Raw genomic sequence first — 24471 nt, 5'->3', positions numbered from 1 at the left:
GGCGAGAAAAAAATTCTGAAATTATTGCGATGTTTTTATTATTGCGAAAAATGCGACAGGGTTATAATCACAATAATTTAAACTCGCATTTTGAAATTTTTTATATGAATTAAACAGGATTTTTCTCAATATCGCAAAAATTTAAATCGCATTTTAGTCTAAAATGACAAAATCGCAATAATAAATGCACGCAATAATTTCTGAATTTACAGTAGTCGATTGATTATAGCTTCTCATACAAAGAATAAAATTATTAATGTTTAAATAACTTATAAATAAAAAGTCAAATAAAGATAAAGTCACATATACATGTACATAAAACTATATAAGCTCAGTATTCAGAATGAATTCAATTAATTTGCTTTCATACACTCAAATGGAAAAAAAAGTTAGGTCTTTAAATAGGAATATAGAACTCCTTACACAATTTATTCCTTGTGAAGAAGCTAATGAGGAACTGAAGAAATGAATTAATATCAGTCATTTCTTATGATTCAAAACAGCATCTGTATGTAACTCCTTCTTTCAACTACACAAACTTCCACAATCAGATGAGTCTCCTGCAAAAATTGAAATTGAGAGATGAAATAAAGAATAAAACATTTTATAGCAGTAAAAGGTAAACTGTTTTATCAAAATCAAAACATAACAACTTTATTTTAATTTAACTACAAATGGTACAGTGGCCAATTACAATACAAAATATTAATACCGATTTAATTTTACTATTGAAATGTCCCCTACTCAAAAAGAACAAACTAATTCATACTGGGAAAACTCACCTATTTCACATGTACTATACAGACTGTTTATTATCTTTATCCAATCAGTTTTTCCCACTTACATTAAGTGACCAACAGTGAACAAACAATCTGTAAATAAAAAAAAATATTGAAATATTACACTACCAGTAATATTCTTTGAACTGGAAAAAAAGTCTTTTGTTCAAATAATGTTCTTTGATCCATTCTGTTATGTCAGGGTCTTGTATAAGGTATAGGTTTTACTCATTATTGAATAAAATTGAGAATGGAAATGGGGAATGTGTCAAAGAGACAACAACCCGACCATAGAACAGACAACAGCAGAAGGTCACCAACAGGTCTTCAATGCAGCGAGAAATTCCCGCACCCGGAGGTGTCCTTCAGCTGGCCCCTAAACAAATATATATACTCGTTCAGTGATAATGAACGCCATACTAAACTCCAAATTGTACACAAGAAACTAAAATTAAAAATAATACAAGACTAACAAAGGCTACAGGCTCCTGAAGACCATTTGTTGACTAATAGTTGCTTTAATCCTGTCATTTAAACTCTGTTGGATAGTTGTCTCATTGGCAATCATACCACATATATCCTTATTTTATACAATACTTGTTCTGTGCATTTAGTATATGAAATTGTTTGAGAAATTGAAGAAATTGATTTTTTTTCTCCTCTTAAAATAACTCAAGGTTTTTCTGTGTAAAATGTTTATATATGGCAATGGTATTATGAAACTACAATATGTTTGAACTGTTCTGTGGAAAATTTAAATTAAAAAAAACATGACAATATTGACAGATAGTTTCCAATGTGCCCCCCCCCCCCCCCCCCTGGATCCGCCTATGGTATAAACACTGCTTTGTGCTAGACAGACGCACTTAGTCAGCTTTTTAACATGCCATTTCTACTGTAAACATTCTACAGGAAGACATGAGCGGCTTAAGGTATCAGACATTTCAAAGAGATGGATATTTTGCCCCCCCCCCCCCCCCACATGGAGCTACATTTATGGTTAATTAATATATATAATACAGACTTTTTACCCGTTTCACTCCAAACATTATCTAGCTTTGGGGGTTTTCAACTCTTTGATCCGCATCAGTTTAATTATTGTCCTCAGCTGACCAAGTATTTACTCTAGTTACCCCTTAAAGCAGAGGGTGCTTAGCAGAGAAGCAGCAAAACCCTTTTTCAAGTCATAGATTGACTTGGCCCCAGATCCAACTTATAACTTCCCATGATACATGCCTGCACACTACAGTTTAGTTACATTTTGTACCTGACATTACTACAAGACATCTGAGGCAGTTCATGTACATTGTACATATACAAACTGTATATACATTCATGTGTAAATGTAGAAGCAGCCTGCACTGTTAGCCACTAGTCCGATTCCCCAGACTAGTAAAATTTTATTTGGACTAGTTGATATCTGAGGCAGTTCATGTACATTGTACATATACAAACTATATATACATGTATGTGTAAATGTAGAAGCAGCCTGCACTGTTAGCCACTAGTCTGATGCCCCAGACTAGTAAAATTTTATTTGGACTAGTTAATTTTCGCAAAACTTTGTTAAGACACGTAAGGAAAATGTCTGAATATTTGCCTTCGGACTAGTAGTTGGAAAAGATTTTGGTGCAGACTGTCTAAGAAGAGGAATGTACAATATGTATTTCTATTAAATAATTAATTGCAATTTTGCCATATATATACATGTAATATATGAGCTTTTCTATTGTGGTAATGTGAATAAAAAAATACTGCCAGGGTATATATCAATGTATGCTGAGACAGCAACCATACGACACAACTAAATGACATCTAGGCCCTACATGTACATATAAATTTGGGATAGATGATCAGATGGACACATATATGATAGCCAAGGCAGCTGACCTTGGCTATGGATTATACTTTCAGATAACTACCAGACACACTGCATAACTCAACATCCAAGCTGAACATGTATATTGTTTTGTACATCATGCATGTAAAACACTAATTATTGCATTATGGTTGTAAATTGCAAATCACTTTTGCATCTGAACATCCTTTTCAGAATAAGAGTTGGACATGTACATTGTACTGGGTGGTAAACAATTATTGACGTTGTGTTTCATTAGCATATCAATAAAATAACAACATGCAACATGTGCAACTGAAAACTCGTTATTTTGTTTACCGATCTTCTGCTTCTGCTTCTGCCAGATAATGGCCACAATCAACAAACTGATTATACTGCCATGGTTCGGTGCGCATATAAGACCACCCCCCTCCCCCCAAAATTTTAAAATCTTACTTTTTCAACATATAATATCAAGTAAAAATAATATATCAATTTTATTTTAAGTTATAACTTAAGATATATGAAAGTATATCTTTTATACGCCAGAAAACTGAAAAAGTTGAAATCCCCATTATCTTGGGATTTCAATTTTAACATTTTTCAATAGCACAACTTTTTTGCAGTCAGATTTAACATATTTGCACCGTGTGATTATAATAGGCATATAGATAAACCGAAAGATCATGATCTTAAATAAATTATGGCAAAGTAACAAGTCATTCTTCTTCATACGATCTGCATAACCAACCTTTTTGTAAACACAAAACTTGATCTTCCCCGGATAGCCGCCATGTTTGCATTAGATTAATGAGTTCTTTCCCCTTACTGGCATAGCGAGGTCATTAAAAAGACCGGAAGTGAAGCTAATATTTTTCCTAACAGATGTTAGACAAATCGACCCCAATGAGGTCGCCCCAAAGCCAAATTAAATAATTTTTACAAATAGTTCCATGCGGTTAACATCTGTGTCTTCATTGAAATAAGGTTGAATAATATGTACCCATATTATTCAAATGCTTCGGATTGTACAGCTTAGAAATACCGACATAGATGAGGGTATGGATGGGGGTCTTTCATTTCTGTTTCTTTATTTTTTTCGCTCATTATTCTTTATCTAATAAATAATGGTTATTCTGTAATTACCTGATAACTGTATTCTGGACATTGTTCTTTTCTACAGTCAGTATATTTTAACGATATTTTTTAATTTTTGCAGTTATATTCTCTATATTTAAGCACCCCATTATTCTCTATAATTAATTTTCTTTTGCGCATTTTTCTCTATTCTCATTTTTTTAAATTGCGAAAACATATATCTGAAGCTTTAAAGAGAGACTATCAAAATTTGACAATTTATAAAAATTTGCAGCTAAAAACTGATCAGTAAATGATATAAAGTAAACCTATAAATAATTTTTAGTAATTATACTTTTAAATCGCAATGCAAGCTAGCATACAATGCATGAAAATGTATCATAATTATCTGCAAGCAGAACAAAAGCAGGACGTCCGATTCACTCCAGGACCGAACAAGACTTCTTAAATGCGTGAAGCTGTTTTCAGTCCTAAAGTGGTCTGGTAAACTAGCTATTCCATAAAGAAGCAGTAGCGAAGCTACACGATTTCTATTCATATATACGGTATGCTACTGTATCTAGACTAAAAGAATATTTAGTGTGTTTAATGTGAAGCGAATTTTAATTTTTGTTAACATAAAGTAGTCAAATTATTCAAAATTGTGTAAGTCTTAGTTGCCACGATCATGATGCGTCTCACTTGAAGGGTTGGCACATTTGCGTTCTCAAAAAGAGTTTCAGAGGATGATAATTTATGGCAAGACGTTTTACTATTTATTCGAACTTCAAGATATCTCATATTATATGAAATATCTCATATAATATTTTATATAATATAGTTTTTATTACATCTCTTTTAAAGTAAAAACGATATCTCATAAATTATTTTTCATATAAGATATCTTATATAGTCTATAATATCTAAAACATATAGTTTATAAGATATCTCATACAATTTGTAAGATATCTAATAAAGAAAATTATATGAGATATCTTATAAACTATATAAGATATCTTATAAACTATACAAGCTATCTCATAAATTATATAAGATATCTCATAAACTTTATAAGATATCTTATAAACTATATAAGATATCTTATATAATATATAAGATATGTTATATAATGTAGTTTTATAAAATATCTCATATAAGATATCTTATATAATCTAGTTTTATAAGATATAAGATATCTTATATATTATGTAAGATATCTCATAAAGTTTAAAAGATATCTCATAAAGTTTACAAGATATCTCATAAAGTTTACAAGATATCTTATAAAGTATATCCGATATCTTATACATTATTTTTATATAAGATATCGTATATACTTTATTAGATATCTCATATAGTTTATAAGATATCTTTTGTACTCTATACGATATCTCATATAGTTTATAAGATATCTCATATAATTTATAAGATATCTTATAAACTATATAAGATATCTTATAAACTATATGAGATATCTTAAAAAGTTTTTTTGATATCTTGAAGTTAGAATAAATAGTAAAACGGCTTGCCATAATAATTGGTCACCATAGACGAATCTTAAAGCTCTTTCTTGCATTTTTTAAAGTTTTTACAAATTTGTTCCCGGAACAAAAATGCCAAGCCAAAAGGCATAAAATTAAAATTACTCAAAATGAAAGTATGGAAAGTTGTAAGTTTGTTTAAATTTTTAGATAGGACACATATTCAGCTGGTGTGATAGCTTTTTACTCAAGTTACTTATATATATATGTGCATCATATTTTAGATCCAAGTAATTTGACAGTTTCTTCAGATGAGAAAATATTTTGCTGATTTGAATACACGGATTTTTCGAAAAGGTTTTTTTTTTCTCTCCCTACAGCAACATGAGCAATAACCTGAAATTTATCAGGAAGTGCCAGCATCATATTTTCTTTGAACCACTCAATCAGCTATATAGAGCCTTTAATTTGCTGTTTTCTGTGAGAAATATATGTTTTTAACAAATATAAGAATGTGAGGAAACACCATATGCTAATAATTTATCTAATAAAATATCATGAAGTATTATAAACAGTAGAAATCTTTTCGTAAATTAATGATAACTGCAGTTGTATACATTTTTGTTTGTTTAGGGCTTCACGCCAGTCCTCCAGTAATCTGAGCAACGTAATCTGACATCCACGTTCTCTATGGATAGCACATAGATAAGGATTAAAAACAGAATAAAAAAAGTCCTATACCTAACTGTATTTCAAACACCTTTTCGATTATTTGAAAAAAAGCAATTCACGGCATAAGGGTGTAACTTGGGCTTGCTTAAGTCTATCTGGAAACATGCATGTGTTAACAGTTACATTTATAAGAGTGTTCTGGCGAGAAGCTGAGGTGCAACTACAGATCTGCTTAATTTTAATATTTTTGCTGGAATACCATCTGTTCTTGTTGCTTTTTGTTAGGTTAACTTTATTCATTTTTTCCCTTTTTCTGGTGTAACCGTTTGAAATTCAAATCTTGTATCGATTTTCCAGTAAACAATTTTCATGTATGGCATTTATACTCTCATGGTTTGATGGATTAAACCATATTACGACGTTATGAATCAAAGAACACTCGTATCCTAAATGTATTATGTTGTGCATCAAAAATAATACATGTGCTAAAACGTTAACTAGGTTACAAAAGACGTAAGACATGAAGTCATAAACTATAGATTTTCTATACCGTGACATTCAGTCAAGACGTATGTAAAACAACAGACAATATTCAATGGTTCTATCTCTTTGGGCCAGCTTTGTTTACATTGTGAATGGTCAATTATTTCTGTGACGAGTTGAGTCCGGAAATTAAATTATGACAATTTGATATGTTCAAAAACTTCAATCGTACAATTCTGTCGGAACCTTTCCTCATAATAGACCATAATCAAAATATTTTTTTTTATTCCGATCTCAACAATTCAGTTAAAAAAATAGACGTGATCATACGTGTCTGTTACGGTTTTGTTATCCTTTAAAAACAGTCAGTTTTGAATAATCTTTTACAATGCCAACAGTGTTTGTGCGTCTTTCAATGTATTATTCTCAACTGTTATATCGCATATTATACATATATATGTTATATATAGATATTTTAATTAGACGTCAAGAAATCTCAAAAAACATATAGTAACAGACTGGGCTCGTTCCTGTTCATTATCCGAAATTTTCCTGTTTATTTTTGTTATTTTTGTTATTTACGGAATGTTGTGTTTATCTACATATATATGAAAACGTTTTCATTAATCTTATCTATTTTTTTCTAAACTCGGAAGAATTTAGAGCTTATTTATTGTAAAGACATTTGTTTATTGTAGAAAACCTACTGCTGACCTCTAAATGCCTTTTTATTTTTGTGTGTCGTTATTGGGGTTGCTGTCTCAGTTGTGTATACTAAAAATCTCCATTTATTCACACACAGAAATTTAGAAATATTTGGAATGTGTTAACAAACACGTATGTGTACACTTGAAGTTGATTTGAAAAGTCCTTATGAGACTGACAAGCAAAGCCAACGGACACTCTATCGGCGCCTGTGTTTATGTCGGAAAGTTGTATTTTATTCTTTTATTTTACGCAGTCTTCAGAAATGTATGTTTTGTTTCATCTGTAATTGGACATGGCTTCTACTAAAGACGTTTATACAAGTCCACATCGACAAACAACCACAAGGGAGATATCTATGTACTCAGTGGTAGGGATAAGCCGCTGGAATAGTACACCGTATTTCAAGCTGCATAATTATAATAAGAGCAAAAAGGTTGATGTTTAAGGCATAGGTGTCTGAAAACTACTGATTTTCAAACTGTGCATTATGTTGAAGGATTGGTGCATGTCACACAAACAACAACATTTGAAGCTAAATATTCTTCCAAAATTTTGGAGAAATTTAACAAAAACCCTTTTTTAGATATGTCATCAACACTAAATTCCTTAAATAGAAAAAAAATAGATATAAAGTCAATTTGATAAATGTTTGCCAATTGGCTTTTCAGGATTTAATTTCCTATATTCGAAAAAAGAAATCGCAAATGTTCTTGATTGAGCTGGCTAGGTTTTCCAGGCTTTTAAATAGATATGCAATAGAGATGGCAATAAAAAAACAAAAACAAAAAACAGAGAACAAATCAAAACAAACAAGACAGAAATAAATGCCTGTTTATAATACTTTTTTGACGCAATATATGACATCATTCGTAAATATAACTCAACATGCAGACATCTTATACGTTCGGGTATTTCACATCCAATCTTTTATGGTAATATTCTTTACAAAGCACAAAAATGTCAGTATTCACCTCAAAAGCTAACATAACCATTAAGAAGGGATATAGATACGATACTGTTGTCAGGTCATTAAAGATTGCATATTTTGGCTTTAATATTGATTCATTTATAGGGTCTTTGCATCTGAATTAAACACATTTATTTTAAAACCAGTTGTTGGCATGACACGGGTTATGTTCTTCTCATATATTTTATGACGGTATAATACTAAACCCCTAACAGGAGGGATTATGCCTGATATTCATATGATGAAGACATAATCTTTCAATCAGTTTAATTGAGGTCTGGAGCTGGCATGTCAGTAACTGCTAGTAGTCTCTTGTTATTTATGTATTATTGTCATTTTGTTTATTTTCTTTTGTTTCCCATTCTGACATCGGACTCAGACTTCTCTTATACTGAGTTTTACTGTGCGTACTGTTGTGCGTTTGTTTTTTCTCCATTGGCTAGATGTATAGGGGGAGTGTTGAGATCTCAAAAAACATGTTTAACCCCGCCGCATTTTTACGCCTGTCCCAAGTCAGGAGCCTCTGGCCTTTGTTAGTCTTGTATCATTTTTAATTTTAGTTTCCTGTGTATAATTTGGAGTTTAGTATGACGTCCATTATCACTGAACTAGTATACATATTTGTTTAGGGGCCAGCTGAAGGACGCCTCCGGGTGCGGGATAGCTCGAGTTTCTCGCTGCATTGAAGACCCATTGGTGGCCTTCGGCTGTTGTCTGCTCTATGGTCGGGTTGTTGTCTCTTTGACACATTCCCCATTTCCATTCTCAATTTTATCCAAAACCGGAACATTATATTCAATTTAGGGTTTCAAGAATGATGAAAGATTGCATTTCTAAGTGGTTAACGTTTTTAGACAATCTATAAGGCACTTGATAATTTGGTGAATTAAAGCATTTGGCTAACAAATGAGCAGCTAAGCATGTTCACTATAGTGATTGATATTCTTTTCAAAGAATTAGCCGCGATCTATGGCATGACATTCTCCTATTTAATAAAATATTCACAGATTGACAAAGTGGGGGTATACTGTTTTACCTCTGTCTGTCCATCCGTCAGTCCATCCATCCATCCGTCAGTCCGTCAGGTCGTCAGTCCATCCGTCAGTCCGTCCATCCGTCCCATGAATATTTTTCGTCACATTTTTCTCAGGAACCACAATACAAATATTTCTGAAATTTGTTTTCATGGTTTATATAAGTCCGCTATACCGTGTGATGCGTTTTCAGATTCATCACTCAACAACTTCCTGCTTACCTTATACTTTTAGCGGGCGGGTGTATCATTAGTGAGCAGTAGCTCACAGACTCACTTGTTGATATTGTGTACCAGTAAAGCTCAACAGGAAGTGCCAGTAAACCTTTTTCTCGCTTAACCATTTGGTTGAGACTTGATGGTTTACCAGGCGTGTGTACGAGCATGCGAGTTGATATAGATTTTAATTCTAATCAGTCTTACTTCTTCACTGGAGAATTCAGCGCTGTAGATTTGATGTGACCGTGTTGTGTATCTTACAGTGTATTTAGCTATGTTGAAAGACTTGCATATATATAATGACAAAGACGAAAATACGAACTGTTTAGTCTTAAAAAAACCTATAAGATTTCCGTTGCTCCTCTTTTTTTTTTGCAAAATGGGTATAATTAGGGAACTGTGACGTTATTCGCGACAAGGAAAGTGCTGATGTTGATTTCATCCGACATGTCCAAGCGACCAGGAGTGCGAAAAAGTATTTCAGACTTTGAAATAAGGCAATTGTGATGTAAAGAATGTAAAAAAAGGTACAGTGGACAGATGCTGGTTACAGTTTTGACGCATACTTTTCTATTTTTGTTGAGAAGGAAAATCCCAAAGTGGGTTAATTTTTATTAAGTGTGAACTGTGGTAATTAATTGGAATTCAATATGGCCCGGGTATGACCCAGAGCAATTTCATAGTGTGACCACGGAAATACCAGTAATAGAACGATAATATACAGATTATCAGGTTTTCTAGGTATATATACATATATACCGGTATATAAACGAGTCTAAATTGAAAACAACGTTCAAACCTATGAATTATATATCTTGCGTTGGAAAAAAAAAACATTTTTTATACGTGTGCATGCAAAACAAATTTCTTGGTAGAGGGGTCTAAATACAGCACAAACAACATTTTCCGGTATATATAATATATATGAGTAGGTAGAACATATCGCTGCGGTCACTCACAAAACATGCATAATGTGACCCGCGACTGATTCAACGATTTCAATGTGTAGAAACCCCGATAATCTATACATTAAACTGACCAGTGAAACTAAAACTAAAGTTAGTTTGTCCTCATCATGTTATGTTCTAGTTTGAATGCTAGATAGTTTGACAAGATTTTTTTTCTTTACCATAGCTATATATTTTTCACACGATTCCTAAGTTTTTTTTATAATATATCTATACATTTGTAGAAAATTAGTATAATATGGAAACATTGATATCATACGAGACTATTTCAATTTCGCTATTACAAACATCCATTTAGATGGTCAAAGGAGTAGCTAGCAAAGTATGAAGTGCACATTGCAGAGGTGGTTTTATATATGACAAACGGTTTTGGGACCGGAATACTTATACGTTTAACAGAACAATGTAGCCTGAAATGTACCGGTTGTGTCATATTACCGCAGTGACATTTTGACCACGTGTATTTTTGCGTGGCGGTTGACAGACGCTTATCCTGTCAACGTAAAGTTCAATGGGGTTCATGCAATTGCATAAGTTTTTGTTTTTAACCTAGATTTGTTTTAATAGATTTTTTTCAGATTTGAAAATCGGTAATTTTTATGTATTGGGGCCTTAAATTTAGCCCAAACCAAAAGTCTATTCATGTACCAAGTCAGGTCATTTTTCGGAAGAGTAGGTTGTTGATGTTCATTTTAATCATCATAACCACTCATTTTTTTAAATTTACATTGTAATTGTTGTCAACTGAACCACAGAGTACTCAGATGATAAATAAAGAAACAAAGAATTTGTTCGTGATATTTTTATGTGATTTTCGTGCTATAATAGAATAATTTTAACATCACAAGAAAACTCAGTGGCCAAATCCTCCTTTATGCTAATACCGACCAGGGCTCTTTCTCTAGATAGTTTCGTCAGTGAAACGTCATTACTGACTGCTCGCCTGAAAGAAAAATTAACACAATTTGATATTGATTAGGCACAGTGCTTTAAGTAAAAACAAAATACAATTTCGTCTGTTTAAAAACTTGTAATAAAAAAGATAAACATGCAAAAGAAACAGCCATGGTAATAATTTAACCATGATGATTTTCTATTTCCCAAATAAGAGGGAATTGTACGTTCTTTAAACATGTTAAATGATACTAGATTATACAAATTCATTAATATATCCGAAAGAGCTAGAAATAAGCACATTATTGAACAACAGTTGGCTGCTCAGGCTTTATTGATGTTGCAGTCAATACCACTGTGTTAGGCAGTAACGATATTGCCTTTTTCATAAATTATTAAGCTGTTATGTAAATATCCATTTTTGGAATTAACACGTATGAATATACACCATAGATTGCTTAATATTTTCCATTTGGTATTTTCCACCTTCTTTGAAAGATTTTTTATGGCAATCATAATGATTTTAGTATCCAAATAGTTAACTTTCCTTTTCTGGGTAGCAATTAACCGTCATCATTTGCGCTAGATGTATACATAATTAGAGCTGATGATTTCTCGAGGGCTTGTTTTACTGCAGTGTCTACCATTATATAGAGCACAAGCACTTTCACATAAACTGTTAAGTCAGGGTTTAAGTGTATATGCTCTCCATCAAGGTTTGTTTTATAGTCAACAGTTCAGCGTCTCATATTCTATTGTAGGTGAAGGTTTGGTACCATTAAAACGTTTAAACGCGCTGCATTTGTTTGCACCTGTCCTAAGTCAGGAATCTGATGTTCAGTAGTTGTCATTTGTTGATGTGGTTCATAAGTGTTTCTCGTTTCTCGTTTTTTATATAGATTAGACCGTTGGTTTTCCCGTTTGAATGGTTTTACACTAGTAATTTTTTGGGGCCCTTTATAGCTTACTGTTCGGTGTGATCCAAGGCTCCGTGTTGAAGACCGTACTGTGACCTATAATGGTTTACTTTTATAAATTGTGACTTGGATGGAGAGTTGTCTCACTGGCACTTATACCACATCTTCTTATATCTATATGTTTCCTTTAGTGCATCTTTTACAAATATTGTCCCTTTCCGAATTAGCCATTATCCATCGGGTAATATGACTGGATTCGAATGCTAGGGATGTATTGTTAACAATACAGAGAAATATATATATATATATATCTATCCCTTTGTATATATGAGAAAGACAAATAGAAAAAAAAAATCAAAAATTCTTATCTTTCAGCTGTATCATAGCTTTGCTACATAGAATAATAACTTACGCATTATTAATTAAATTTCGGAACAATCTTTTCCCATTTTTATGATGGTTTGATGAACACCTTTCTACTGTAAAAGTTAAGTCAGGGTCTTTATCCAATAGAGTAATCTCGTAGAAGTAAAACTGCTTAAAAGCATATGGATTTTTATCCGATATCCTGGATACCCAGTCGTAGAAAAAGTTCACAGAGAAGTTGAATCCTTGAATTTTCTCTGTAAGAATAATAAAGGTAAATCATAAGTTTCATTTGTTATATATTTAATTTTGAATGTATCAATTAATGATTAAAAAGTGAAAGCACAATTTTAAGTTGTTCTAGTAATAATTAAAGGTTCTAGGTAAACGGATATTTGCGACAGTAAAATAAAGTTTTACGAACGCCAAGTTTAAACCTGTATTGTATCTTAAGCTTGGCCTTCGTAAAACGTGTTTTTACTTTTCGTACGCTTCTAAATGACATACAAAAAAAAAATCGGAATTCAAAATGGTGGCACAAAGTGTGACTTTCTTGTTTACTTTTTGAGGAATTACATACCAAAAAAAAATGTAATTAAAAAATGGTGGCTTTCTTAGTTACGGACTGGTAGAACGTGAAATCTAACCCTTCAAAATATTTGTCAGCGTTCAATGAAAATTATCGTTGACACAAAACAACTACACGCATTAAAACACAAAAAGCTCAAGAACAACCCCTTTTTTGCTGCTCTACATCTCTTTGCTAGATCACGATATATCGAAGAACACAGCTGTTGGGTAATATCAACAAATTATACATATTTGGGGAAAACAATCTAGAAAAACTGTCATAAATGACCCGACAATCTCACTATAAAATACAGAAAACAATCAACATTTAGACAATCACGAGACACACCAAGATATATGTTATATATACATTTCTTACATTTTGATCTGTAGGTATCTATTGGCTGAATTTGTCGTTGGGTTGCTTTCTCAATAACGTATAGCTCACATTTATTTTTTTTTAAAGATTATAGTTTTGAAAAGCTAGCACTTAAAGGTTTTGTTTGTAAGATGAACCCGTTAGTAATTGTACATTTAGAAAGAAAGCTACAGCAAAAGAAGAGGAACTTATTTTATTTTTACGAATTGCACATATTCTTATGGCTTTTCTTGCTGAGAGCCCTTGGAGCCTTTAAAGATATTTAAACATACCGTCACTTAAAACAAATCGTTTGTTTGGATACAAATGATAGTGAGCTATCCTTGTTGTACGTTGTTTTTTACACTCAAGAGGTGCGGTCCATTTTCTAATCCCATGATCAAGATAAACAATTTCATTTCTGTATATCACAAAGTCATATGTATCATTTGTCTGCAAAATAAAACACTTATATTTACTACATTGCTTCACTACTTCGGCTTTTTACGAAAAGTTAAACAGACCCACTTCAGTTAATAGATGGAGAATATATTTTATTGACCTAGGAAAATGGTTTTTGCTGAAGGTACATTTTTTTTTTATCTTTTTAAAAACATGAACATGTTTCTCTTAGTTCTATTGATTCGCCATTTTCTGGTTAATGACCGCATATTCGCTTTTAAACATGGCTATTACGCCTACTAAAAATACAAATTTTTTTAAATAAAACAATGCAAAATTGAATGATCAATTGTTCCAAACCTTATGATATACATATTGGTAAACACATATATCAGAAATGCATATATTCTACCTACGGATCAACACTTTTTGTACCTCAACCCATGTTTCAGAGAGGCCCAAATTGATTGGACGTCAGTGCTTCTCTATAAATCCGAAAACAACGATTTGACAAACCCCTCAATGGAGCAATGATTTTGTTGTTGTGTGTTTTCTGTCTCATTGAAATATACACATTTTCTCTCTTTATTCAGGTAGCAATGCATGTTAACCTAGCTTCCCTAGCAGTGTTTGTGTAGAAGTAAATCATACTTACCGTTTTACTTGAGCCACAATCGTCATAATGTTGTTGAAACAGAACCAAATCATCATATATCATCCCAGTGCAGTTTTGAAAAGAAATGATCATCTTATCAGGACGAATGGCATCTTTATGTAAATATTTTAATGAAGTCAGATTCACAGCGGCTCCCCATTGTCGATTCTCACAATTCACCGTGAGTGTATCCTTTATAGTAGCAACTGTAAATAAAATGTTACAAATTAATGCATTTTGATCACCAAAAAAAAAAAGCAAACAAAACCCCTTACCCCAAAAACCTGGTTATATTAAAAATTGCGAAAAGAAAATGATGCAGACTGAAATAATGTATTTTTAAGACTGAATAACATAATGCAAAAAAAGATTCATTAGAAATGTTATACGAGTCTGAGTCTATGGATGATGATGATGATGATAGGTAAGCGTCTAACGCCCTGAGACAAGTATTACACGCAAAAGACCAGAACAAGTTAATGCAATATATATAGGAACTCTTCGTTTTATTAGATGATATACTGAGCCAGAGTGTTAACATGATTGTTCACTAAGTATTCGGTGTAACCCTAACTGGACACATTTTTTTTTATTAAATCCGAGCCAATCAGTCTTAAAAAATCGACACTTTATTCTATTTTAACATAGTCGGTTTAAAATCCACTGCATATAACTTAGTTCGTTGTGCGTTTATGAATATTCATAACATGTGACCATTTATATGCATTTAACACTCGTGCTGTCATTTTTCTGGTCATCTACTCCAGCTGAAGCTTGAAGAGGAGACACGTTTAACGCATAATTGAATGAGCATTCGTATTTGTAATTCTGATGATAATTATCATAATGTGTTGTATTTGATATACAAGATATAGAATTAAAGGTTATAGCGAGTAGCACACCTACATTGTATCTTTGTTTTTTTGTATAAGCCTTAAAATACAATTACTTTATATTCGGATGAACGTAGTGAGGGAGACTATATATAACTGCATGTTTTTTATTTACCTGAAAACCTAATTTGTTGTTTGTTCCCTTTATAAAAAAATAAAGTCTGTATGACCAAGACTTCAGTGTCATTCTTAGTTTTCTGAAGTGTTCCAAACTTAATAATGTCAATGCTTACCTGACCAGGTTATATTAAACCCTTTTGATTCTTTAGCTGCGTTCGTTTTGTATCTTATGTAAAACTGCTCCGAAAACAACAGTATTGGATATCCATCGAAAACTGTAAAGTGTCCAAGAACTTGACCATTTGGCGCATCATTTATCTATAGTATGAAAAGTAATACAGATCTCTGTGGAACCTTTTTTTCCAGGTTTTGGATTATTTCAATGTGCATGTATATGAAAATAGAAATATACGGAAATATTTATTACATGTATATCTCTACGTACAAATATAACAAGGACAAAAAAAAACCTCAAAGGTCAATAATGTATTTTTCATGAATTTTAATTACATTTTAAAATTTAGAAGTTATTTTAGAAATTTTATTTTGAAAACTCGCGTGGATTTTACATGAAAAAAAAATCACGTGCGTTTCACATGAGATTTAAGATCTTAGACAAAACTTGCATTTTATCCCTATTTTCTTTTTGTATCCATGTCGGCCATGTTAGTTTGCAGGCGGGGTAATCAAACAAGACACCGAAATGATGATTGTAGCCAAGTTTGATTAAATTTGGCTAAGTAGTTTTAGAGGAGATGGATGATCTTTGTAAAAAAATTAGCAGACGAAGACTACGACGGACGCTTAATGATGACAAAGTCTCATACTGGCTCTTATGGCCAGGTGAGCTTAAAATCTAACACACACGAATAAAAGCAAATATGTTTTTTTAAATTCAAGTTTTAATTCAAGTTTTGAGGAATGCATCTTTCTTTTTTAAGGTAACGATATTGCCTTACTATATATGCAAACCGTCAGACAGATAGACTTTCACCAGGGTCGCACATATTCCCATCTTAAATATGAGAACGCTAAAAAATTTGATGATAATCTGAGAGAAAGAAAAAAAAAACATTTTATTTAAAACACCAAGATCGAACAGCACATACATTCATGAATGCGCGTAGCGAATCGATTAAGTTTCAGTAATGTTGGTTCACAATGTTGTAAACATCCTAAATAAAGGAATATATATCTCCATCATGCAAAGCTCTGATTCATTGTCCTGATTTGGCTGTAATTTGAATTCATTTAGGTACATGTATGACCAGCTTTTGAACGTTTATACAAATGTATAAGTTTTTGTTTTTTTTTAATATGTTGGCCTTGAGCTGAAAAGACATTAACTGTTGAAATGCGGATCCTGTACAGTACACCTGGTACTTTTAATGTAATTGTCGATGCTTTATTCTTTTTATTACATTGACCATGAACTTTTAAACGAAGAAAATACAAGGAACTATACTTTTTCTAATCATTCCGAATTCGTTTATGGTGGTACAAAACACTACAGGGAGATAACTCTGTAAAAATCAGCTGAACGTTTTAATCACGTTCTATTAGCTCTGTTAATGAAATATTATGCTTTTCAATGATCAAAATTAGTGTTTGCCAAACTGCTATATATCCAATGAAATTTTTCCGATAAAGTTCAAGTTTCTGAAATTTTTATATTTTAGCCAAAGGGTCACAGTAATTATGTTGTCAAAATTTTATGAAAATTAAAGGAGCCAAACTAATTTTAGTCAAGGTGTTTGGTACCATTTCTGACTTTGAAGGTTTAAGAATATCAACAAACAACTACTGCAGGGCTATGGAGCAGAACAACTTTTATCTCTCTTGAAATTCAGCAGGTCTTTATCTATCTAGCCTGAAGCATAGCAAAAACAAAGTATAAGGATTCTAGAAATAACGATATTTGAAAAAGTACGTTAAGATCAAGCTTACCTGAATATAATCCCCTGAATCTGCCATCTGCAAATCAACGATTTCAATTTTGTATATAGCTTTTGGCGGCTTGATAACGTGTATACAGTCTATGTTGGGTTCATAAGAATCTCTACCGTAACCCGCAGAGGTTATAATACCCGAGCGTTGGAAATGAAATTTAACACAGTCTGAAATATAAATGAAAAATGAATTACTTTTACAATCAGTTTTACAATTCTTAAAATAACCATTGTGTACTTCAGGCCTTTAAGCCAAAGGTGTATATACAATATTAGTTTAATGTCAGAAAAATATAAACTTTTTTGTATGAGGCTGAGAAACTGGGGAAGGGCGAAGTTTTACCGAGCCCTTCCCCAGTTTTGTGCCGAATACAAAAAAGTTTATATTTTTATGACATTGACCTAATATTGTATTTATACTGCAACTTAAATTAATACATTGATAGCTATTTAAATTGTAACACAAATTTCTAACTTATTTTCATCCCTTAATGAAACCCTGTTTGTGGAAAAAGTGATCCATGATGAAATTGACATTGCACAAAATATAGCTGTGTTACTATATTTAGGAAATAAACACAATTAGTTGCAGTATAAATTGATTTATGACGCATCTGATACATTTAATCCCGATTTCTGTTAATGTTATTACTACCACTGGATCGATACCTCTGCTGGTGGACTGTTAGTCCCGGAAAGTATCATAATCACCGTAGCCAGTACCTCGGTACTTGCATAAACATACGGACTGCTTTTATTCACATTTGCTGCTATATCATTTTGGAAAGCATGTTAAATCTTCAACGCCCATATTTCTGATTCCTTGTCTAATGTTTTTGCTATTCTTTTGGTTTTTCTTGGGTTTAATCAGCTCTTCAACATTTGTAATAGTTAACGTATGTTCAAAATATTTTGGCCAAGAGTGTCAATGACGAGACATGTTTTGTCGAATAGCTCTAGTGCAGTAAAAGTTGGTACTGTTAATGTTATGACTACAACTGGGTCAATATCGCTGCTTGTAGTCTTTTTGGTCCCGAGGGTATCAACAGCAAAGTAGCCAGTACTTCATTACTAGCATAGAAATCTGAATCTATTAAATTGAAATTTGTTTTTGTAAAGATTTGGAAATACTTTTGTATTTAGAAATGTACTATACATCAACAAATTCTCGTGAGCAATATAATTTGGCAAATAGAATAAATAACGCAAATATAAATCGTCGTTAATATGTAAAACCTTGCTATTCCATTATCAATATATCAAGAAAATTAGAAAACTTCGAAAACTGATCGCTACGAAGTCCACTGAAAAAGGTTAAATGCGAGGAAAATAAGTTGGTTTATAGTATCTCCTTCATGCATAGCTCTTATTCCTTTTCTGGCCTTGGCTGTATTTTAAAGTTTTTTTGTTTTCTTCTAGCTATTTGAGGTTTTTCCTTGAAAGAATATTAACTGTTGAAATGCGAATCTAGAATAAAATCGGTGCTGTTAACGTTTTTTTCAATTGTTAATCACAAAGTATTTTATCAATCTTGCCAATCACTGATTCTTAGTCACTGAGGTTTTACTGTGGATCCTGTATATTTCTTGAAAGTAACCTATTTTTTACTCTATACTCTCAAGAAAAACAGAAGTTTTTTTTTAAATTTCTTGTTGTTGCCTTTTCTTATATTTCAAAAATATTTCTTCATCAATAATTTTATTTTAGCACAACACATATTGAATAGATTACATAAAACTATCTTTTGCGACAAATGTTTGCTCTTAGGTAACTGTCTGTTGACATCAGGTATGTTGTAAATTACATTTTTTAAACCTAAAGAAAAAGGAATTTGGTATTGACAGTTAAAGTACCAAAAATGTACCCAAACGATTCTTTATAGGAAGCATATGATAATCATATGAATATATTATATATTGCTTGAAATTTTAACCGTCGATAAAGGTTGCCAGGAAAGAGGACTGAAAATGTTAGTAAAGACTTCTTGTCAGAAAATACCGATTTTTCCGAAAAGTAATTAATTCCGAAATAACAGAAAATCAGAAAAAAACTTTTCTAAAATTACGTTTTGTTACGAAAATAAATAACAATTACTCCAATTAGGGAGCTCGTATACATACTAATTCTATGGACCACATCACCCAGATACGAACTCGGTCTATTATAAACTCGACCCATTAATGTAATAATAGAGTGTGAAATCGTAAGATAGAAAATGAACAAATTACTGTTCCATGAAATAAATAGATTTTTTTTACATGTATTGCACACCATATTAGAATTATCATGCATTTAAGAAAATGATTCATACTGAATATGAGCGAAGAACAACATAAAACATATAAATTATAATGGTATATTTGTTGTATAAGTTCTAGATTTCCATTCTCATATATACATGTATCAGTACTAGAGAGTATCAGCAGCTCAGTAGTCAGTACATCGGTACTGACATAATTTAATACTAACCTTTCTTAAATTGTCCGTTTATTCATTTTGAAATTATTAAGATACTAAAGTTTCCAACCCCCTAAGGCAGAGTTGACCTTACATGGATTTGGCTATTATTCTTATGCTTTTAATTGGTCAAATAACTCATCAACTGTTTCGGTTGTTATACATCATTGGCTTTCAACTATTGGGCTTTCAGCGTTCCTGATGAAATTAAATCCAGAAAAAACGCTTCGGACTCACGAAATTAATAAAGTGTAGTTTTCATTTTATATACTGGACTGTCATTGTCTTATTAAATTTTGCGATGTTTAAATAACGTAATAACATAGCGAGTTGATCTAATATCATTCGATATATCTGTACTAAATGTATTTTCTTTGTCTTAAACTATGTGTATGATCTTTTAAAAAGTAAAGTTCTTTATTAATGAGCACATTATACTGTAAACATACACGTTACTTGCCTCTGAAACATTTAATATGAGTAAAATGTAGTGAACAGGTACTAGTTTTCGTGAATGTACATTGTGAGATATGTTCTTCCCAACCATCGCATGCAATCTTATTTACAGCAAATTCGCTTTGATGGAATTCTAAACCACGCATATGAGTGAACACTGGCTGAGTATCCCTAGAAAATGAAGACTTTTCATTTAAGTGCACAATTAAACGTTTATGCGAAAAGCATTGTTAGGTAGGGCTAATTCTGTTGGTATTTCCCAGTATGCTCAAGATTACTTTTATAAATTTGATAAAGTTTATTAAATAACTGTATAAACAATTCCGTGCCCATTTAACATGCAAAATGAAATGTTAAATTCAAAACTTCAGCAATAATCTGTTAAAGTTCAGAACTTCAAAGTTATACTTCAGTTTCTTTGAAATTTCAAGGTGGATGGTCCGTTTGAAACCATTTTTAAGACATTGTTAATGTAAAACCGTACAAAAATGCAACATTGTAATAAGTACAAAATATACCGTTCGTTTATTCTAATGGAAATGACAAAACAAAGCTGAGATGAAATTATAGAGGCCACGTTTCTTTAAATTTATTGGATCCTTGAAACATCCCTACAGCAGCAAGAAAAGGTAACTATTACCAATTACCAACGGAGTTTGGACAATCAATAGTAATATGCCGACGAAAATCACATCATAGACGAAATTCAAAACTAAAAAAAGACTAACAATATATAAACTGAGTTGAGGTGGGTAAGTTCTATACTAATAATATTTTTTTTATATTATATCTTGATGTTTGACATTGAGTCAATTTGGAAGTCGGGTCACATCAGATATTATGATAATTGCAAACCGATATAATGCAATTACAATAATGAAAATGCGTCTTGCTGGTCCTTTTTTTGATGAACCGAGTTTCCTTCTATTCATTACAGTTTTCAAAAATAAAGCAACAAATTGTGTTATGCACAGAATGGGTCAAAGCACTAGTTTATGGGCAACTTTAAGTCCTGTAAATAAGTCGATTGACGATTCAATTTAAATGACTTATTTGTAGCTCCTGTGTTACTGATCACTTTTGTTGTTTCAGTCTGTCGTGTATATTTTTTAAAAAGACATAAAGTAAAAAACCTGCAGTTAACTTGCTTTCGACAATAATCTCCTATCGTTACATCCATTTGTATATCTTTAGATTGATAGTCCTTTCTTAAATTTTCGAAATCTAAATTTGTTTTTGTACATATGCCTTGAATAAACATCTATATGATATTTGTCTAGTATCTCATGATTTACTGGTATTGTGTATATCAACTATCGTATATGTCCATATCCTTGTTGTAAGATAACCAACTGATTAAAAAATTGTTAAAATGACCTTCAGTTAACATTATTTGAATGTTACTCGAATATTATCACGGTATCTTTTCCAACTTCCTTAATAATTTTTTTATATCATTTACAATAATTTATTTTCGTAATTAATACGTAGAATAAGTTAACAGAATGTGGACACATTTAATATACAAATCTACCTATATCCTGTTGCTGTGCTGCATATAACTTTTGCCGCATCAACAGTAATGGTATGATCACATAAGCTTCCCCATCTGTGTCCATCATAAATATCCACTCGTCCTTCTAAAGGGTGCTGGCCATCGCCTAGTCGTACATTCATATTGCCTAAAATATATTATTTAACTTATTATTAGGTTGATAAATGTATTATTTGCATATAGAAAATTCTATTCAGGCCCCATATAGCATCCAGTAAACTGAATCTATGAAGGTATAGTTAGTACACGTCGGTGTGAGAAGTGAAACTTATTGATTGCAGTTGGGCGTTTGCTTTTGTAAGAAAAAGGTTCTAACTAGCTGTCAGTAACTGCGAGTACTCTCAAATCGTACTTTCTTGTTTATTTGACCTGTTGATACTAATTGTATTGCTTTTTTGTTATTTAATGTTATTCAGGGTTATATCTGGTCTATATACCAGCTTTGATAAGTGTTTGGTATAACTATAAATTTTTACTTCGTACTATGAACATCAAAATTATTTATTTTGTAAAAGTATTTCCTTTCTCTATTGGTACTGTACACGTATACCTAACAACAAAATTATTTTCATTTACCTGTGTTTAAAGTTATTGCAAATGGATGGTATTTTTGTTCGAGCATATTGTTTTTCTTTTATTGTTTAACATTTCTTACCTATATAACATGTTACTTTTATTATTCTTCCCTTAGTTCATTTATTTTGTATTCTAAATTATTTATTTTGTAAAAATATTTCCTTTCTCTATTGGTACTGTACACGTATACCTAACAACAAAATTATTTTCATTTACCTGTGTTTAAAGTTATTGCAAATGGATGGTATTTTTGTTCGAGCATATTGTTTTTCTTTAATTGTTTAACATTTCTTACCGATATAATATGTTACTTTTATTATTCTTCCCTTAGTTTATTTATTTTGTATTTACATTGTGTCATAGGTCAATTTATTTTTTCAGTGTATGTTCAATGGTGTTAATATGTCCTTTGATTGAGTTAAGCTATTTCAGTTGATATTTTATAGTGTGTCTCTCTATGTTGTGATGTTACACTATTGTTTCAGAAAAAGGGTGAAGGTTTGGTACCATTAAAACGTTTAAACCCGCTGCATTTGTTTGCACCTGTCCCAAGTCAGGCATCTGATGTTCAGTAGTTGTCGTTTGTTGATGTGGTTCATAAGTGTTTCTCGTTTCTCGTTTTTTATATAGATTAGACCGTTGGTTTTCCCGTTTGAAAGGTTTTACACTAGTAATTTTTTGGGGCCCTTTATAGCTTACTGTTCGGTGTGAGCCAAGGCTTCGTGTTGAAGACCGTACTGTGACCTACAATGGTTTACTTTTATAAATTTTGACTTGGATGGAGAGTTGTCTCATTAGCACTCATACCACATCTTCTTATATCTATCTTAGGTTATTGTTGTTCAATATCAACAACTAAATTATTTTTTTTAAATTATGAAACGTTTGTCTTTTCAATGAATAAATTTTAAAAATAGACATGATACATGAAGATTCTTGCTTTAAAACATAATGTGTAATGTTGAAGAAAATATATCAACAATTTGGCAATCCGATCTAAATAGATCTAAATAGATGTTAATATTAGTGAAGGTTATTGGCAATAACCACTGTGAGATGTCATTACAATCAAATCGAAAGAATTATAAATCTATAGTTGAATTTTAAATTCCGAAAAGAGAAATCCATGAGTATTCCTTATATGCTTTTCATGAGAACAATAGTTATCGAATATTGAATAAGAAGTGATTCTGTGGTGTAAGCAAGACTATTAACCTGTACAGTCAACTCCAACTACTTTAGTTGTACAAGTCGACTTGTCTAGGTCTGCTTTACAATTTCCAATGTCATTTTCATGGCCCGTGCATTGCAATGCTCCAATTAAAACCGATGATCCGTTTCTTGGTGCGGAATAGGAAGTACCTTTTGTATGCCTACAAAACATTCGAGGTTCTAAAATATAATTTGCTGAAAAGTAATTATTCATATGATTCATGATATACTGTTTATCTGTTATTTGATATATTAAGTTGAGAAATTTACTAAAGTTATGCTGATGAATTATTAATGCTACTAAAAGTACAGTATCGTTTCATAAAAGAATGGCTGTTAATTCTTATCAAGGTTTGAAAATGAGTGATCTTACCCGTATTTCAACATTCTACATACAATATCAGTATCATGCTCATGCCAGTGGCGAAAACAGAATGAACCCCAGTTATTATTGTATAGAACTTCAAGACGTCCCATTCCTGGATATCGCCCATTAACAAGCCGAATATTTGATGTACCTAGAATAAATATATATCACTAAAATGTCATTTTTATGGTTAGTAAAACCCCGTTTCAGCAATCTCTCATTGTGAACACGAAAAGTGTATGCATACAAATATATTTGATTTTGTGGGAAATCTATTGAAAAATAACTTATTTTTAGATTCTATCATGTAATTGTCATTTTGGCCACTGACTTAAAAAACCAAGAGGTGTAATTACCAGTATCATATAAATTTACCCCCCAAATCGCATTTACTTTCGTTTGCATAATTTTCAAGGTGTTACATAATTTACGTAACAAATCAAATTCATCGGTTTCTGTTGGTTTCATCAATGTAGTAATTAAGTGTGTTCTTTGAAGATTTGATTGACAACAAACACATAATCATGTGCTCGGATTTAAAAGGTTTTCTATATTTCGCC

At 31.8% G+C, this 24471-nt stretch overlaps 1 protein-coding gene and 2 long non-coding RNA genes across 3 annotated transcripts; all 3 read right to left on the bottom strand.

Moving 5' to 3' along the window:
• Window positions 1-214: 214 nt before the first annotated feature.
• Window positions 215-3444, bottom strand: LOC127723002 (uncharacterized). The gene is made up of 3 exons (XR_007991782.1): window positions 3368-3444; window positions 783-872; window positions 215-560 (listed from the first exon to the last, which is right to left on the bottom strand). It is a non-coding gene; the product is annotated as an uncharacterized LOC127723002 (long non-coding RNA).
• A 7567-nt stretch (window positions 3445-11011) lies between these two features.
• Window positions 11012-17445, bottom strand: LOC127723000 (uncharacterized). The gene is made up of 6 exons (XM_052229412.1): window positions 17287-17445; window positions 15513-15657; window positions 14387-14592; window positions 13623-13782; window positions 12448-12658; window positions 11012-11167 (listed from the first exon to the last, which is right to left on the bottom strand). Exons 1-6 carry the CDS (start codon window positions 17311-17313, stop codon window positions 11044-11046), a joined length of 873 nt encoding a protein of 290 aa, XP_052085372.1. The 5' UTR covers window positions 17314-17445; the 3' UTR covers window positions 11012-11043.
• A 4179-nt stretch (window positions 17446-21624) lies between these two features.
• On the bottom strand, window positions 21625-24063 carry LOC127723011 (uncharacterized). Its single transcript, XR_007991792.1, has 3 exons — window positions 23918-24063; window positions 23548-23705; window positions 21625-21883 (listed from the first exon to the last, which is right to left on the bottom strand). It is a non-coding gene; the product is annotated as an uncharacterized LOC127723011 (long non-coding RNA).
• Between the last annotated feature and the right edge of the window lie 408 nt (window positions 24064-24471).

This window comes from Mytilus californianus, unplaced genomic scaffold (assembly GCF_021869535.1).
Source record: "Mytilus californianus isolate M0D057914Y unplaced genomic scaffold, xbMytCali1.0.p SCAF_13, whole genome shotgun sequence".
NCBI classification, from domain to species: domain Eukaryota; kingdom Metazoa; phylum Mollusca; class Bivalvia; order Mytilida; family Mytilidae; genus Mytilus; species Mytilus californianus.
Note: the sequence above shows the minus strand (reverse complement) of the source record. Positions and strands in the feature narration are given on the sequence as shown.

Coding starts and splice junctions, on each gene's coding strand:
- LOC127723000 (XM_052229412.1), bottom strand. CDS start 17,313: ATGGCAGATTCAGGGGATTATATTCAG. Junction 12,659..13,622: donor ACGATTTGTTTTAAGTGACG/GTATGTTTAAAT, acceptor TTATTCTTACAG/AGAAAATTCAAGGATTCAAC. Junction 11,168..12,447: donor CGAAATTTAATTAATAATGC/GTAAGTTATTAT, acceptor TTTTTCTTTCAG/GCGAGCAGTCAGTAATGACG.